This window comes from Muntiacus reevesi, chromosome 8 (assembly GCF_963930625.1).
Source record: "Muntiacus reevesi chromosome 8, mMunRee1.1, whole genome shotgun sequence".
Taxonomy (NCBI): Eukaryota; Metazoa; Chordata; class Mammalia; order Artiodactyla; family Cervidae; genus Muntiacus; species Muntiacus reevesi.
The window spans coordinates 7,343,417-7,361,888 of NC_089256.1; the positions used below are offsets into that span (position 1 = coordinate 7,343,417).

The 18,472-nt window shown below is 37.4% G+C and overlaps 1 protein-coding gene across 1 annotated transcript in view; it reads right to left on the reverse strand.

The window, feature by feature from the left end:
* Positions 1–531: 531 nt before the first annotated feature.
* The window catches only part of ATP1B3 (ATPase Na+/K+ transporting subunit beta 3), a 34,553-nt gene continuing 16,612 nt past the window's right edge, over positions 532–18,472 (reverse strand). The window contains exons 3-7 of the mRNA XM_065942771.1: positions 16,330–16,437; positions 10,478–10,662; positions 7,393–7,443; positions 3,133–3,219; positions 532–1,205 (exon numbers count right to left, since the gene is read on the reverse strand). Of these exons, the coding sequence (XP_065798843.1) occupies positions 1,035–1,205; positions 3,133–3,219; positions 7,393–7,443; positions 10,478–10,662; positions 16,330–16,437 (602 nt within the window). The 3' untranslated portion in view covers positions 532–1,034. The remainder of the gene's footprint in view (positions 1,206–3,132; positions 3,220–7,392; positions 7,444–10,477; positions 10,663–16,329; positions 16,438–18,472) is intronic.

Below are 18,472 nucleotides of genomic sequence, written 5' to 3' on the forward strand. Positions count from 1 at the left end.
TTTTTAAAGAACCACAGAACCTATGGTAAGCACACCTTTTTCAGGTGAGGAGAAAGGAGCTCACATTACGACAAAGAATCATACCAAACACCTCAGATTGCAGGAGGAAGTGTTTCATGACACGAATCAAACAACGCTGAAGTTAAACTAGTGTTTGGTTTGAAGCTCTGAGTAAGTTCTAAGTTTTTTATATTTCACAATTTACATATTTTATTAGAGTCCACTCCACAGTCAGCTAAATAAAAGCAGTCATAAGATCCCACAAACTCTTGCACAATTTAAATCTTATGAATTTAATTTCATAAAAATTTAGGTGTGTATTCCTAATGGCCAACCTAAAAATGCTGTTTTTATCTATGGTCTAAAATACTTCAATCTAACTACTTTAAAAGATTTAGTATCAGTGTTAAAATAATCCCATCACTATCCTTCTGTCTTTACATGTTTTACAGCAAAAAGATTGTGCTCTGAGTCAAAAAGATCCACAAACTAATTCAGCATGTAAAAAATAATTTTACAAAATATCCAAGCCAACCTTTCAAATCCACTTTTATTTTCCTTTTTCCTCCTCACATACAGAACTTTCCCACACACTGAATTTCTTGTAGCTATAAAGTCATTTGATGTTGGTCAGGTACCATTTTATCCCCTAAAACTTTGCTGGCATCAAAATATGACAGTTAACCAGTGTTAAATCTATAAAATATTTACATAGCACAGCACATTAAGCTTTAGACACTTGGCAATTAAACCACATAAAAATTGGACAAGACCCCCAACCTGCATGTTCAGAATCAGGTGTTCACAGTCCCTATCGGTGACTGTACATGGTTCAAAAGGCAGCAGAGGCAACAGGCAGTTACTTCGAAGGACATGGACCACTATTATCTGGAAGCACATTATGTTATCCCAGTGTCATGTACCACTCCACCTTTCTCCAAGGCGGTCTCATAATTCTGGAATGGCAGGTCCCGCTGATACAAAATGAAGACAGACAACACAACGTTTACTCTGTGGAGACATCCTAACTCCTACTATGCATGCATGGTGATCTTGAATGCAACTCGTCCTAAAAACTTGTCACGGTCATTCTGGGTTTTTAGGTTGGGTGATCCATCAATCTTGCACTCAACCATTACTTCTTTTGCGTCACCATCACTACCAAAGCTGAGCTGGACGGCAACTAGTGGCTGCAGGTAGCTCCCCTGGCAAATAAAGGAAAATACATTAATTCAACTTCTCCAGTAACTTTAACTACACTTTTTAGGAGCTTGCCTATTCTTTAAAAATTAAAAAAACAAACAAACAAGATTTTAATCTATTAGATGTATTTTTCTATCCTCTACCTTTTTTCCTTAACTGAATACTTGAAGATGCATTTTTTTATGATAAACTTTTATGACAGTTCCAGGTGTTTGAGAAGAACATGTATTTATCTATTAATATGTTTGATAAACATGTGGAAGATTACCTCACTGATGTTACTTAGGTTTCTAATATCCTTATGGCTGCTGTTTAACTTGGTGCAAATATACTCATAACTGTTTTGTCATCACTGTGCTTGCTAAATACAAGCCTTCACTAAAAGGAACTAGGGGCTAATTCCAGGTCCGAGGCAGGGAAAATACAAGATGAGCCCTTGTGGTGCCAGAAAGTAAGTTAGTGCTGTAGGCATCTAGGGAATATGCCTCAAGGACACAAAAGCTAGAGTCAGTCTCCACCAGCCAAATGCGGGAGAGTTTTAGCACCAAAATAAATGATTATAACACATAACACCTAAATTATGTAAGAATCTATGAGACTATATTGATATAAATAAATAGTGGAGAAGAAAGTGCACTTTCTTAGAGTGGAATGCCAACTAGTAAATGGGAAAAGGAAAGATGAAATTAGAAAAAAACATTTGAGAACAATTCTATTAGTAACTGATTCAGGAACGAATCAACAAATGTTAAAATCATGGGAGCAATAGTTTTACAGACTCTCCAAGTATTCACCCCACATAATACTTATTGATTACAAAGGAAAAAAAGTGTAACTTCACATTAGAGCAACTTGGCTGACACCACCTTAACCAAGTGTTCAAGGTTAACATCACTGTCAATGGGACTCAATACGACGTCCCTCCTGACATGCCATTCTGAAAAGGACATACCATTTCTTCTGAGGCATTCATGCCAAAAATGCACAACCTACACTTAACCATGAAAAACATCAGATAAACTCAAACTGAGGAACATAAGCCACAAAGTAAGCCCCAAAAGGCCTGCACTCATTTTTGAAGAATTAAAGGGCATGAAGCAGACAGGCTGAGGAACTGCTGCAGGTTACAGGCAACTAAAGATATAAGAATGTAACAATCTGGACCAGGAAAACACTTTCCTGTGCAATAAAGAACATTACTGGAACAACTGGTGACATTTCAACACTGTCTGTAGATCAGATACTAATACAGTTTAATGCTAATTTCCTTTGTTAAGTACATGATGGTTATTATGATAATGTCCTTACTTTTAGGAAATTCAATGTAAAGACCATTTAGTGTAAAGAAGCACCATGTTCATAACTTAATGACAAAGGATTCATGGGAAAAATATATATGGAGACTGATAAAAACAAATGATGTAAAACATTAACACAGGCAAGTTGGGCAAAAGGTTAATAGGAACCCTCTGTACTGCGCTAGCCACTTAAGTTTAGAATTATTTCAAAATAAAACTAAAAGTTTACTACTATATATATATAATGCTAAAAATATATATATATATAAAATACACATATATAAAAATACACTTATAGAAAAAATGTGGAAGAAATTCCACTACAAAAATAGTTATCTCTGGGTAATGACTTAACCACTTTTCTATCTTCTTTAAATACGGACACTCTATGACATGAAAGAGAAAATGCTATTTTGAAAATAATCATCCTTTAACTTATCCGCTTCGGTCTTGTGCTCCACTTGTAGACCTGGAGTCTCCATTTGCCATCACCAATGTATTTAAAAACCAGAATAGATGATGCACTCATTACACAGGGCATATGTCTATCTGACCCAGACAACTGGCATTTTAATACAGATGTGACAGTTCCCCAAGAGTCTCAACCACTTAAGAATTTCTAAATACTCACATGCAGTTTTTTCCCATAATATGGAAAATATTTTAAATCTATCGTTCCATTGGCAGGGTAAGTTGCTAGAAATGCTGTGCTTTCACTCTAAAGTTGAAAACAAAAGAAACTCTTGTTAGGTCACAAAAAATAGTTTTTAAAAGTATGTTTTTATTAAAGCAATATCAATCATAAAACAGTATGGAGAAACTACAATGCTGTTTCAACTGCATTTGCTACAAGAGGATTTTCTGAAAAGAGACTTACTCATGTTGATTTAAACCACCTGACATGAATTATCCTGATTGCCTGATTTATTTCCATGACAGTCCCTTTAACTTATAGCTGGATCTACTCATGCACTGTCTGTAAAACCTTATCTGCGTTCCAACTACCAAATGCCTATTCTCTAGCCACTGACAGCAGGAGTGCATCAGTAGGTCTGGGACCAATGAATTCTAAAATGAGTAAAATAACTATGCACTTCCAGACTGGGAAGCAATAGCTGCCACAACCCAGAATGTAGCACTAGGGCCTGGGAGGCAGCAGGTCCAAAACAACTATGATAACTGTAGTCAGAGGTGGAACGGATCATGCAGCTGATAAAAAACTGAAGGGAAAATTTAAAGTACTCTGAGCTAATACTCTTCTTATGCAATTTGAATATCACATTTTCCTTGAATTATTTTATGAGCACATGTAGGTCAATTAAAGGTGTTATATGACTGCTGCTATTCCACGTGTTTAAAGATTCACTGTACAGCACAAAGAATAGAATCAATATTTTACAATAACTATAAATGAAGTATAATATTTAACAATTGTGAATCATTCTGTTGTATACCCAAAACTTATGTAATATTATAAATCAACCATACCTCAAAAAAACTTTTATACACAATAAAAACACAAACCTAGTATTCTTGAAAAATAACCAATTCACAAAAATTTTCAAGTAACACATTCTAAATAGGTCCAGTATTAATGACTGTATCTTTACACATACTGAGTAGATGACAAAGACACCAAATGATTAAAATCAGTGGCAAGGTCACAAGGCAGTAATATAAAACAATACTAAATGTTTGAATTGTAGATTTGAATAAACTAGTTTCTACTTTAGAAAGAAAACATGAAACTATAGCAAAACTAAGAGTCTCCTCTTAAGGGAATCCCTACTCTCTGCTTACTTCACTGAACCACTGTGAAGTAGCACGTGTGTAGGGGGTGAGAGAAATACATGAATAAGCAATATAGACAAGACAGCAAAGCCTAAAGCAGTGACACTCCAAAAGGGGGGCAAGTTCTAATGATCCAGACCAAAAATTGTGAAAAGAACAGGCGGTAACAAGGCTAAGTATAGAAGCCTTTTTTCAACCACTATTCAAATACCACCTTATGCTGTACTCCTTAATTTAAAAAACGCTAAATCTAAAATAATATTTTACACAGGAGAAAGTCACTTTAATGTGTTTCTGTACCTTACTTTTGTTTAACCTTAGTATATGAGTTTAATTCCTAGAAACACAGAGATGTTCCCCAAAATGTAAAAGGTTTTCCTTGGGTTACAGTTTATTGATCACTTCAGTGTGTATGTTCAGCCAGATACAACACTCAATTTATATTTACCTTGTTTAGGCCTAACAACCCTTTCGTGTGTGCAATCAATTACAGAGAGGGGAACTGAAGCTCAGAGTTATGGCCACATGCTCAATGAACTGCTCCACTGGTTTGTATCAAAACCATCAAGCTGGCAGACTTTTAAACTTGCATTTTATATCTTCAGTGAAGATAAACATTCAGAAATTAAGAAACAATAAAAGGTATATCTGAACAATAATAAACTTTAGGGTAAAGCTGCATGTCATGGTCTTCTACTAGCAGTCACTAAATCCCACTGAAAACAAAATAAAGATTTAAAATGAATGCATTCTGTTTATTCTATATCATCATCACTTGGAAATCATTTGAAGAACACACACCAAATGTTCTAAGCAGTGGTTATCTCTGGGCAAAAATTTACCAAAATTTTCCCTTCTGTATTTTTCTAAATTTTCTTTAACGAATACAATTCATTTTTGTAAGGGAATAAAAAAAACTAATGACATAAATATGAATATTACATCTTTTGCAGGAACCATTCTTTAAAATTAAAGGCCACTTCTAAGAGCATGTCCTATCATCCATGTTCTAGTGTTTCCAGAACTCTTAACTCGTATAAAAGCAATTAAAGCAGATCAAACTTAAGAATATAAGACAAAAGAAATATATTACATAAAAAGTAATTCAACTGAAGAATTTACACCAAGAACACTTGATATAGACAAATCTAATGGAAAACAGCAATATGATCATATGCAATAAATGTTTCCATCTGTTCACACAGCCACACCTCTAAAATTTATGTATGCCACCTGGTTACTCCTTTGGAACCAGCCTATGAGTAATGCAGGATTTTATACGCATGTCTTCCAATTTTGTGATTTTTTTCTAAAAACAAAAATATTCCACAACAAACAAAACCTCTATTTTGATTGTTTTATATACTTTCCACACGACTCTTCAAAGCAAAAGGGACAGCAACTGAAACCTGAGTCATCAGACCAAAATTTTTCATTAACATTTCTCCCAACTATTCTAGAAGCAAAAGAAACTAACAGATAAACAAGGAGAAAAACCCATTTATAACCCTAAGGGAAGAGTTACATAGAGCTGTTTATACTGGCCACAGGCTTACAGAAATGAAACCTTGGGAAAGGAGTGGAAAGCTTTTGCCCTTCTGGCCTGTGTATGTGTGTGTGTTCATTCTCCTTTCGTGGTGGTGCTGGCTCCATAGACTCACTGGCTCAAGTGTATCTACACGGTCTGCTCACTTTCAGAGGTAAACTCCCCCGAAAACACAACACTGTCATAAAATCGGCACTTCCACCTGGCTGAGGGCTCACACCCGGCTTCAGGAACCTTCTCTTGGAAAGACTTGCAAGCAAAGGCAATCAAAGAGTTACACATTTCCTAAATCTGTCACGTAGCTGAAACGTTTTCTTCCGTCTTAAGAGACGACAGCAGAGTCGAGGCTCACTGTACTTTTAGAAGGATCTGTATACCAAGAAAAACCGAGCGCAGATGCGGAATCTGGTTTTAAGTGAGATTCTGAATTTTTATCCAAGTTTCCTACTGAGCTGACTACAGCATAAGGAGATCCAGTGAGTTGCCTATGGACATACCTATGCATACATGTGAAGTATGCACATGCATACTTCAACCCAAATGAGAAAGCACAAAATTTCCTGGCTTTTTATACTACTCTCAACAATGAATACATACTCAAAATACATCAATAAGGATACTCTAAAGCAGGAGTTCTCAAAGCATGGGTCCTAGACCAGCAGCATCACCAATAGCTGGAAACTTAGTTAGAAATGCAAACTTTGGGGTCTCACCCCAGACCTACTGAGTTAGAACCTGCAGAACTGGGACCCAAAAGATCTTCCAAGTGGTTCTGAGGCATGATCAGATTTGAGAACCACAAGCAAGTTTCTGCCCAAACAAGAAATTCACTCATGATTAAAAGGGATTACAGTTTTCTTTGGCAAACAACTTCAGAAGTGATTTCAATGTAACATTTCAATCAAGACACTTCTGTCATTATTAACTGGAGGTGGAATGCTAATATTTTATACAGTAAGAAAATTAAATTTAGAACTTAACAGTTTCTCCTAAAAACTCTTACCCATCATTTACATATTTGTCTTAGTTGCACTTTGCAGCATGGAGAGAAAACAAAAGAAATTATGAAATGAAAATAGCACAGTACTCTGGAAAAAATAAAGTAGGGATAAGAGAGCAAAATAATGCCTCTACCTTAAGGAAAAGATATCATGATTCATTAAATCTCAGATGCCACTGATGTACACCAATTTATGTACTATTAAGAGAGAAAAAATTTTATATACTATTAAGACTCTATCAATTATAAGGCCAGTCTCAATTTCAGTGTTATTCAGGTAGAAAAAAGAAATTGAATCTTACAATCAATGAAATATGGTACATGTAAATATAAAGGGAAAGAGTGTGATATCAAGTGCACACAGAAAATAAGTCTTTTCGCATTATCGTTAGCAAACAGAAGGTTGGAGGAGTTTATTCTAAGAATGGCACTACAATTGACTTTAAAATATGACAGGGAAGGGGAAGAAAATGACTAAATTCATTAGACTTTTAAAGTATTTTTAAGATACACTAGAACTTCAACAGAAATTTGGTTATTTTCTGAATACTAACCTTTGCAATACAGTCTATCCTTGGTTGTCCTTGAGGCTTTAATCCAATTATCTAAGGTAAAGAAACATTGATTAATTGAAACATCACAACAGTGTACAACAGAACCTCCTCCTCTGTTGCTGAGGACAAGGGATAGGAGGGTTGAGATGAACATTCACTCTCTTTAGTTGACAACTCATGTCCGACTCTTGCGACCCCATGGACTGTAGCCTGCCAGGCTCCTCTGTCCATGGGATTCTCCAGGCAAGAATACTAGAGTGAGTTGCCATTTCTTTCTCCACGGGATCTTCCCAACCCAGGAATCAACTCAGGTCTCCTGCATTGCAGGCAGATTCTTTACCAACTGAGCTATAAGGGAAGCCACTGCCTTAAAACCTTTTACATTTGCCTTTTGAATAGAATAGACTTTTCAATATAATAATCTTACCAATTATCTATCTCATTATAGTACTGGGGCAATTTAGAAAATTAAGTCAGTTATCAAAAAATTGACTGAAACACAGTATTGTACTTTGCTCCCCTTAAAATAATAGAAATCTTTACATTTCATTATTTATATAAAGACATCATTAACGCAAATAAGCACTGCAAAGGCATAATATAAGAAGTAACTGTTCTGGGGAGGGAGGCGGAAGGGGGAGATCAGGATGGGGAACACATGTAAATCCATGGCTGATTCACGTCAATGTATGGCAAAAACCACTACAATATTGTAAAGTAATTAGCCTCCAACTAACAAAAATAAATAAAAAAGAAAAAAAAAAAGAAGTAACTGTTCTTCATGAAAATATGTTAGGTCACCACCTGACCATGTTTCCATAAGGCTTCTACAGAACCCTACTGTATTTCAGATCTATAAAACACATACATTGAATGACTCACATTTTAAAGATGGGACCATTCAGCTCTACGTAATGAAGCTACTTTCATGTATGTAGTTGATATAACTAACTGTGTGAATGATATTTATCCATGTATTTTGTGAGGATTTTTGACATTTTGAATTTATATGCATTTTAGTTTATAATTTATATGCATTTTAATGTGAATGCCTTAAAATATAAGTACTCTCCCCCAAAGAAAAGTAGTGTCGCAGCCTAAATAATAATTTCAAGAGCATTAACTATCTGTGCCCTTGCAATGACTCTGGAACAAACTATAGTGGGATTTGATGCCCTGCTACACTCCTATGCAGCATCTAAGTACCGATTCCCATTTGCCTGATGATATCTTCCTGTCAAGTCTGACAACTTCTGCCTCTATCAGCAACTATAGTCTCAGACCCTCCTCATTCAGTGGACATACTGGCAAAGAAAATAAACTTGGAAGTTTGGCGCCATGGGAGAAGGTACCAGAGTTTCTTCTCTTGGTTTTCTATTGGGAACAAGTGCTCCATTAATCTAGGTTTTGTGAGGAAACTCCTAGGAGGCAGCAATTACAAAAGGCATTCCTGTTAAAGAGAATAAATTCAACCCATCTTAAAAGCTGGATCACCTATTTCATATTACAGTTTGCCCTTCCTATCCATGGGTTCCACACCTGTGGATTCAATCAATCACACACTAAAAACAATTGAGCAAAAAAATTCCAGAAAGTTCCAAAAAGCAACACTCAATTTCCTGTGTGTTGACAACTATTTTACACAGCATCTACACTGGATTAAGTGTAAGTGATCGAGAGATGCTGTTAAGTACACAGGAGGATGTGCACAGGTTATACACAAACGCTACACCACTTTATAAAAGGAACTTGCACAGTCCCAGATTTTGGTGTCCTCAGCAGTTCTAGAATCAATTCTCCACAGACAGTCCACTTTAAAGATGGGACCAATCAGTCCCTTTAGTCAACTATGTATGACTATGAGGATCATTTCTTGTGTGGACTATGAAAACTCATTTCTACTTTATCTATTTAACAGTATGTGGTATGTATGAGCTCCCTACCATTTCTAGGGAAAGTAGGGGTCCCCTTCAAATAGCTGTTCACATTGTTCCCACTTCCCTGCCCACCTACCTTGCCATTGGTTCCACCTCCACTTTAACCTTAATTCTTAAGTCTAGCTAAAACATTTATTGAGTGCCTACCATGTGTCAGGCAATGTTTCAGAATGATCTCTAGAGTGCTAAGGGATAATCAGAGAACTGCCATCGTCCACAGAGGAAAGGGAAGGATAGACTGGCGGGAAGACAGTCTGGACACCTAAGCATCTAGCTGGCTCTCCCTAAGGGAACCTCCCCATCTAGGAGTGCCAGCTTCAGAAGACTCCAGTTTCAGCTTTATTAGGGATGCTGACTTTAGTGATGTGTATACTCAAGAACTTGAGAGGTCTGCACCTATTCAGGAACCTGCCTATTCTCTGAATAAATGTACCAGGAATGATTTCACTCTTCAGGAGAGACAATGCGGGCCTCAACAGGTTACCTGGACTGGAACACAACTCTGCAGCACATTTAGACAGTAGCAAGGCACAGGGTTAGGCAATCACTTCATTATGCAAGGAAAACATCTTCCTTTTGCACAATGACCCCAAGACACTATTACTTAGACATAGAGAATATTATTAGCTTCTTGGTTTGCTGGTGCTTATACAATTCAGGCACCTCTTCTGGACAACATAGCAAAATGCTGGCTGCACTCATTTTAATACAATTTTATCTGTATTTTTATTATTAATTACATAGATGTATACTATAAAGCTATTCAGAAAAAGTTAAATGAGCCAAAAGTTTACAGATCTGCCAAGGGATTTTAAAGTACATTACTGCCCAGATGCGAAGAGGAGCATAGCACATTAATACAACCATGCTGTGGCCATGACCCCCAGAATACCTGAGGCCCGAAGCCCTGATCTACACTTAAGTGTGTGTGTGTGTAGCTATCTCCAAAAGAGAAAAGCTGAAGTTGTGTTACTCCCTAATTTATGACTAACTTATGAACCCACTGTGGTTTTTTTCTGTACTGGTTTTCAAAAGGACAAATCACGGCTAGCCTTATAAGCTACCACCAAATGAAACAGCGCTGAGTAAACAGTTGTCAGCTTAATACGAAATTAGAAAAAAGCGGCAGCAACAAATTTTGTACATACTCTGTTCATTTTCACAAGAATACAAGGCTTTCCTTCTTGGTAGCCAAACGTTGGATCATCCACACCACTGCATGCTTCAAGTAAGGCAAGAGGAAACTGACATGCTGTGTATTCTGGACCCTTCTGATCAAAAAAGGCTCCACTGGTACAATTTGTGAGATTCTTCTGTTCTTCTAAGCCATATGCTAAAAAGGAAATATGTATGTGTGAATAGATCAGTCAAAAAGGATCTTAAACACAACCAGAACTATATCACCCTTTGGACAATGTTCTTCAAACACAAAACAACATGCCACATACCAGGAAATTTTAGAGAAAGAAGGTTAAGTCTGTTCCTTTAACTTCTAACAACTATCCAATGCTTTGCAGTTTACTTAATTTCAATACAAACTGGATGACAGAAGGATCTCTTTTGTCACCATTAGGGGGCACCAGCCATGGCTACAACATTATCTGAATGCTTTCGATGCCCAAAAGGTAAAATGGTGAGGAAATAAAAAGGCACGGAAGCCGCCCTTACGGAGCTTATTTACATCATGGTGGGGAAGACATTGCTAAATAAAATCATAACCGAAGGGCCTAAAGATACATGGAGCTACAGCAACCTATATTCTAAACGGCCTGCAACAGAGCTGATCAGTAAAGGGGTCCATGTAAGGTAATGTTAGCTTACCAAATGATGTTTTCAGCAGAGGTGGAGGTAACGAGACAGATTCAAAGTGACAGGGGAGCAAAATGGTTACAATTTGGAGGTGGGGAAGAAAGGAGAGGCAGACAACTCACTATTTTCAAATGTGTGTTGTGCACTTGGCACGGTGTTAGACAAAAAAGTGGCACAGCAGTGAGCAGGTCTGCTGTGGTCCCTGCCCTGAATGAGCTTAGGCTACTGCAAGACACTCACTAATCAACAGTCAAGACATGGTAGCACAACGCCTCACAGTCAGTCACCTGACTGTGGGCATAACTGGTACCAGGAAAAAAGTCACCTAAAATGAATTCAACCAAAACAGGAACCAAAATTTCAAAGTAAACACATTTAGTTTCGTCATCGTTTAGTTGCTAAGTCATGTCTGACTCTTTGCAACCCAATGGACTGTAGTCTACCAGGCACCTCTGTCTGAGATTTTCCAAGCAAGAATATTAAGAGTGGGTTGCTATTTGCTTCTCCAGGGGAATCTTCCGGACCCAGGAATCAAACCTGCATCTCCTGCACTGGCAGGCAGATTCTTTATCACTGAGCCACCTGGGAAGCCCAGTTAGTTAATTTTATCTATTTATTAAAAATTTGTTTGTCTGCCTGCTTGTCATGCTACGAGGCTTGAGGGATCTTAGCTCCCAGACCAGTGGCTGACCCCCTTTAAAAAAAAAAAAAAAAAAAAAGTCAAAATTTTTGGTTTCTTCTTTTATTTATCAAAAATTAGGATACCTTTGGGCCATGTACCAATTTAAAAGCCAAGAATGACTCAGGTATCGGGGTAAGGGGGAATGGGGTAAACTTTTACAACAGAATATAGAGCCACTGACATTTATCACTCCTTTTTTTATTTTTCTGGCACAATTCTGCAGAAAATATTCAAGGCCTGCACAAGTAGCCCCCAAGGGCCTCTCCTGTATACACTCTGTTGGTACAGTTCATCAGGGATCATTTTTGTATGATGCCAACTTCCACTTCTACACAAAACCTAGTGCAAGGAGTTGGATGATAAATGGTCAGTATACGAAGATGTCCCTGTGCGGGGCCTGATGGGAACACAGAAAGGCCGCCTTCTCAGAGAGCAACCAGACAGCCCCACGTTTTCCAGGAAAGCCTAAAGGAAGACACAGAGGTGTAGGTAAACAGCGGGGGAAAGACCTGAGAGGGGTCATCTGAACTAGATAAATGTTAAGCTCTAATTAGTACTTATAGGGGAAAACCCCCAGATAAGATAATGTATCCTTTCAACAGGAGACTCTACCTTCTAAACACGAAAAAGGCATCCCTAAGAACAACAATGACAATTCAAAGTTTAAAAAAAGGGAAGGAGGGGTGATGAACATTAAAGATCTGAAAGTAACCCCCCAGTATAATAAAATAAGAATACAAAACGAGAGAATAGAGAGCAAATACCCAACAACTAACAGAAGAGTTCTAGAAAGAGGACCAGAAAAGTGAGGTGAGGAAATTTTCAAGTAACAATAGTTTCCTCAACTGGAGGACCCAAGTCTTTATTCTGAAAGACCTCATCAAGTTCTCAGCAAAATGACATTATAGAGGCTGACACCAATACAAAATTTTAGAACCGAAGGAAATATAATTAAACACAGAAACAAAAAACAAACACTGCTGAACAGAAAAATGTAGATACAAAAGAACTATTGATAAAATTCTATACTGAGTTAAACTACGAACAACACAAGCAAAATGAGGTCATTTTCAGAAATGAAAGGACTAAAAACTTAAATTCCACATATCTTTAAAATTTTTTAACTGAAATATAAGTTGAAATGTAATCCACATATAACGTTAGTTTTAGGTGTACAACACAATGGATGCTTAAATTATTTGTATACATTGTGAAATGATCACCATGGTAAATCTAGTTAATATCTTGTTCTCACATACAGCTACAAATTCTTTTTCTTGTGATGAGGACTTCTAAGATCTATTCTGTTAGCAACTTCCAAATACGCAACACAGTATTGCTAACAGCAGTCACTATGCCGTCCGTATATTAAATCCCCAGGGCTTATTCATGTATAACTACAAGACTGTACCTTCTGACCATCTTTCATTTCTCCTCCACCTCCTGCTGCCCCTGGACCACATCTTTTCTGGATCTGAGTTTGGTTTTCTTGTTTGTTCTGTTTCTTATATTCCACACATAAGTAAGATCATTTGGTGTCTGTCTCTGTTTGACTTATTTCATGTAGTATCATGTCCTCAAGGTCCACCCATGTTGTTGCAAATAGCAAGATTTCATTCTTTTTTATGGCTAACTAGTACAGTGATATATACCATGGAACAGTATTCATGTATCTTTTCTTACAAAGTTATATGAGAACATATGCCACCAAAACTAGAGAGTAAATAAAGAATAACAAAGCTGAAGCCAAGAAACAGTGAATCCAATTCAAAAGTGATCAAATGAAGTCCCCAAATGATAGCTGGGTGGTAGATGCCTGAACAGAAACCAGTGCAGACTGCAGCAATGGGAAAGACTTAGGAAGGAGTTTTGCAGCAAAAAGGACTTAAGAGAATACCTCATATGACAATATACAAACATAAGTTAGACAAGAGTCTCTACAGATGGTAAACTGTAATGTAAAGACAAGTATAAAAAGCCAACCAATAATGAAAATAACTTAGTAGTTCAATTACTTTTGAATTGAGAATGGGGGGACATCTGAGGCAAGTGAGCAAAATCCTCATCTAACATAAAAGGAAGTAAAGACAGTGTATAAAAGTGGTAAATCAAGAACTAGCAGGAAAACAAAACTTTTAAAGATAAGAAGGGGACTTCCCTGGTGGTCCAGAAGTTAAGAACCCAGCTTGCAGCGCAGGGGGCACAGCTTTGATCCCTGGTTGGGGAACTACGATCCCACGTGCTGTGGAACAACTAAGTGAGAGAGCTGGTGCGCCACAATTAAAACCCAATGCAGCCAAACAAACAGAATTTAAATTAAAAAAAAGAAGAAGAAAAATTTTGTAAGAAAAAGTTCAAAAGCATGAAGTTATTTCCTGTTGAAAATATATCCAGAATCAGATAATTTTTCACAGTCTCCAATGCTCCAATTCCAAGCCATGATCTCCAACTCACGTGGGTGACTCCAATGGGCTTTTGACTAGCCTCCTTGGTTCCTCACCTAGAATCTAGTCTCAAAAAACAGCCTGAATGATCCTTTAAAAATCTGTATGAGATGTCATTTTCTGCATAAGAACTTCCATCTTGATCGCTGTGAAAGTCAAAGAACTGAGCAACAGCCTCTAAGGCCTTCCTGACCTCAACCCCCTAGTACATTCTCCCCACTTACTCCATCCAGCCCCTCTGGCTTCCTTGACGAACTTTTAACACACTGGACCTTGTAAGCCTCAGGGCCTTCCCACCTACTGCTAGACAGTTACATGGCTAGTTCCATCATTCTCAGAGTTTTCCTCAAACATTCCCCTTTCAATGAGGCCTTCCCAGGCCACTCTGTTTAAAATTATGATTCTCTTAACTCTATTTCCTTTCTTTGCCTTATTTTCCCTCACAGCACTTATTACTTTCTAACATACCACTAGGTCATAAAAACTCCAGAACTCAGAAAATTTTCATTTGTTCACTGATGGAAATTAGAGTGCTTAACATACACAAAAAAAGCACATTCTCTGTTGAATAAGGCAACAAACAGGACTACAGCTAGAATGGAATAGGGCAGGGAACTACTGTTCTAATTATAGGGCTTTCTTTACTATTTGTTTTTTAAACCATGAATTATACTTTCACAAAACATCTCTATTTAAATAATAAGTATATATTTAACTATCAAAGAAAAGAGATTTAGGAAGGTAGCTATTAGAAGGTACAGGATTCAAAAGGTTTTTAAGATGGGAGCTGAGGATTTTTGCATGTTGACTGAAGGAATCCAACAGAGAAGCTAAATGTATACGAGAAAGATCAGTAATTAGCACAACAATGTTTCTGAGGCAGTGGGAGTGGACAGGTGGACACAGATAAGAGGAAGGGCAGCTTCCCTTGCCAGAGCAAGAGGAATATCACAGCTGCAGAAACCTGGCGAGTTTCCTCTTGAGTATTTCTATTTTCTCTTGAATCAGGAAACCAGATTATATGAAGAAAGTGAGTTAAAGGGTTGGGGAGGTAAGGAGCTAGTTTTGAGTAGAGGTTGGAAATAATCCCTTCAGAGAATTTCAGCAGGTCTTCCAGGCATTAGACTGGGGCCATTTGAGGGAGGTGATCAAGTATTCACAGTGTTACTTAGTTCTCAGAGGGCAGGCTGGAAGGAAGGGCTCCATCTAGGAATTACACGGCTTCTTCGACTTGCAAATGGACTAAGAGGCAAAGGATTTTAGAGTACTAGCTTCTATAAAATTGAAGTGAAAAACTATTGAACTGATAAAATTGACCAGCAGAGAAGCTGAGAGTGGAGAGGTTGGAATAAAATAAAAGGGGTCAGTGAACTGGAAGTCCCAAGAGGCAGACAAATAGGGCAAGTTATACCAGCAAAGGAGAAGGTGATATAGGGAGCTTCATCAGTAATCCTGGCAATGGGGTCCTACCTGTTCTAAGGAGAAACCACAGAAGAGAGTGGCTGAGGAAGAGCTGCCTATTCATTCAAATGTTAATACCACAGAGTTAGGGAAAGCAAAATGCAGAGAAAACTGGGCTATTCGAAAGCTTTACCAATCAGTAGCTTCGAAAAACTCACAACTGGTAAGACTTCTTTTAGTGATAAAACACCATTCCTCGTCCTCACACAAGCACTACTTTGGCTCCAAAGACCCAAATACTTAAGAGACAAGATTTATAATATAGTTTTGCTCTTTGGTCAAATGCTATTTGATTTAATGCAGGTATAAATGTTATGCCTCAATGGACTTACTCATGTACTTATTATATAGGGTAGATTTAAAAAAAATAATAATAAAATCAACTACCCATTAGGTTTAGACCTCCATGCTTTCCAGAATTTAGAATATAAAATAATCATAAATTCCTCATGAATAATCATAATTCTACTTGCCCAGTCCTCTCTTTAGCAGAAAGACAGAAAAGGCAGAACTCTAAGAACAATGTTTTTTAAAGTAATCATAATTTGGTACTAGTTTCTGTAACAACTAAAATCTTTACCTTACTCTAAAAAATCATACTTACGCTTTAGAAATTTCTTAAGGTCATCAATGTACCCTTGATAGGATTCTGAATCAGACAGGCTGAATGAAAAATCCAACGCAGACACTGGTTTTGGAAAAACCATAAGTCCTATAGAGATAAGAGAAAACGGGGGAAATTAACTGTAGCAAATTCCCTTCTCTCTTTCCTTCTCCTTACACTCTTATCTCTAAAAAGGAAGGTCTTAATAAATTATGTGGACATTGTGTTCACAGCTAGATTGAGAGAACCACCAAGAACTCCCCACTTATGTCTGACTACAAAAAGACATCTAAAAGGAAAGAATCCCAAAGTCTTCAATGTCACTTCAGACAATACCAATTAGAAACCACCTCTGAATCTTAGAATTGCTCTGGTCCTTAGTGAAAAGACACAAGTTTTACTTTGTACTCTCTACATTCATTTTCTATTCAGTGTTTTTAGGGTTTGCCAATTTGTCAATAATATGGAGAAAATTTTAGCAAATCAAAGTCTAAGCACTTTTGTCACTGAAATCACAGCTCTATGGAAACATTCATAAAGAAAGCGAACCTTATTCAACGAAAGAGGACTATACAATTTAAAATCTATAGTTCAATATTCTTCTTTCAATAATAAACACTGCTCTGTAACTAAAATGTAGTTCTCTCATACTGAATTGGCATATAACCAACAACAATTTCGTATCAGCAATCAACAACTGTGTCTCTAGAATATGTCTGCATGAGTTTATTAATAGAAAATGTAAGCATGTTTATCTGCAACAAACACAATCAGGCTTCCAACTTTAAGTTTGCCTCGATTTAAAAGCATTAGATCTACTTTAAGTCTTTCACAAAAGGCTTAAAATAAAAAAACCCTAAACTTTTCACTAGTCACTAAACATTCCCCATACATCAGTTACTATACATAAAAGTCTTATGTTAAATCTGAAGATGAACAAAAACCAAGGCTATTTCAGTTTTCATTAAAATTTCTCAGACATCTAATTCATATTAGATCAAATCTATGTCTTTTAAATCCTAAATGCTTGCCTGTGTTGATCTGCAAGGCTCTTGAGTTAAACTCAATCTGATGCTAGCCAATGATGATGAAACAATCAATGTTTCAAAAAGGCAGAGCAAGTCTTATTCCATATGTACACAAAAAAGTTCCAATTAGACTGTGCATTCAGTTACTACTTCAACATATCAGATCACTTGGATTTAGATGATCGCAACTTTAGCTTCTCTTTGGGAGCTAACTACGCACACTTAAATATAAATCAGGGCTTCAGGGATCAGGTATTCTGGGGGTTATGCCCACAGCCGGAAGCCTGGTGTGCTGCAGTCCACAGGGTCGCGAAGAGCAGGAGACAATTTAATGACTGAACAAGAACACGCCCACAGCATGGCTGTATTAACGCGCTGCACTTATCTTTGCATCCTGTGAGGTAACAATTTAAAATCCCACAGCAAAACTATAAACCTCTGATTCATTTCACGTTTTCTGAATACTTAAGGAACTCAGTGTAAAACTATATACTTAAACGTGTACTGAACACACTTTACTCCTTATATTATTCATGCAATTATAAATGGTTCAATATTTCTGAAATATGTCAGCTTATGATCAATAGTAAGGCAGCAAAAGAAATAATTATCTTAGAATTCATGTAGGGAGAAAGAAAACAGAGCTACAATGAGAGATGAGGAAAAAAAAATCAGCATAAAGCTGGTTCTAGACACATGGTCATAAAGACTAATGGAGTTGCTCATGATATTTTGATAAAAATCAGCTACAGACAAAGGAAAAAAGCTGTCAGAACAAATTGGTTGGGGAAACTGGTTCACTCTCGCTGCTGCTATGGCTGAGAAGCCCATGCAGTGAGCAAGGATCTAGACTAGAGTTCCTCAGCCGTGGTCCTAATGACATTCTGGATTGGATGAGTCTTTCTTGTGGGGGGTTTTCTCATGCATTGCAGGGATGTTCAGCAACACCAGTAGCATGCCTGCAGTTGTGACAACCGAAAATATCCCCAGAATGGCCCTGGGGGGCAAATCAGAGCTGGGACAGAAACAGTGAGGACAGAAACCTCCTGCAGGTTCCCATCTGCCCTGACTTGTGTGCCCACTTTGCCTGCTGCCAAACTGTGCTCCTCCATGGA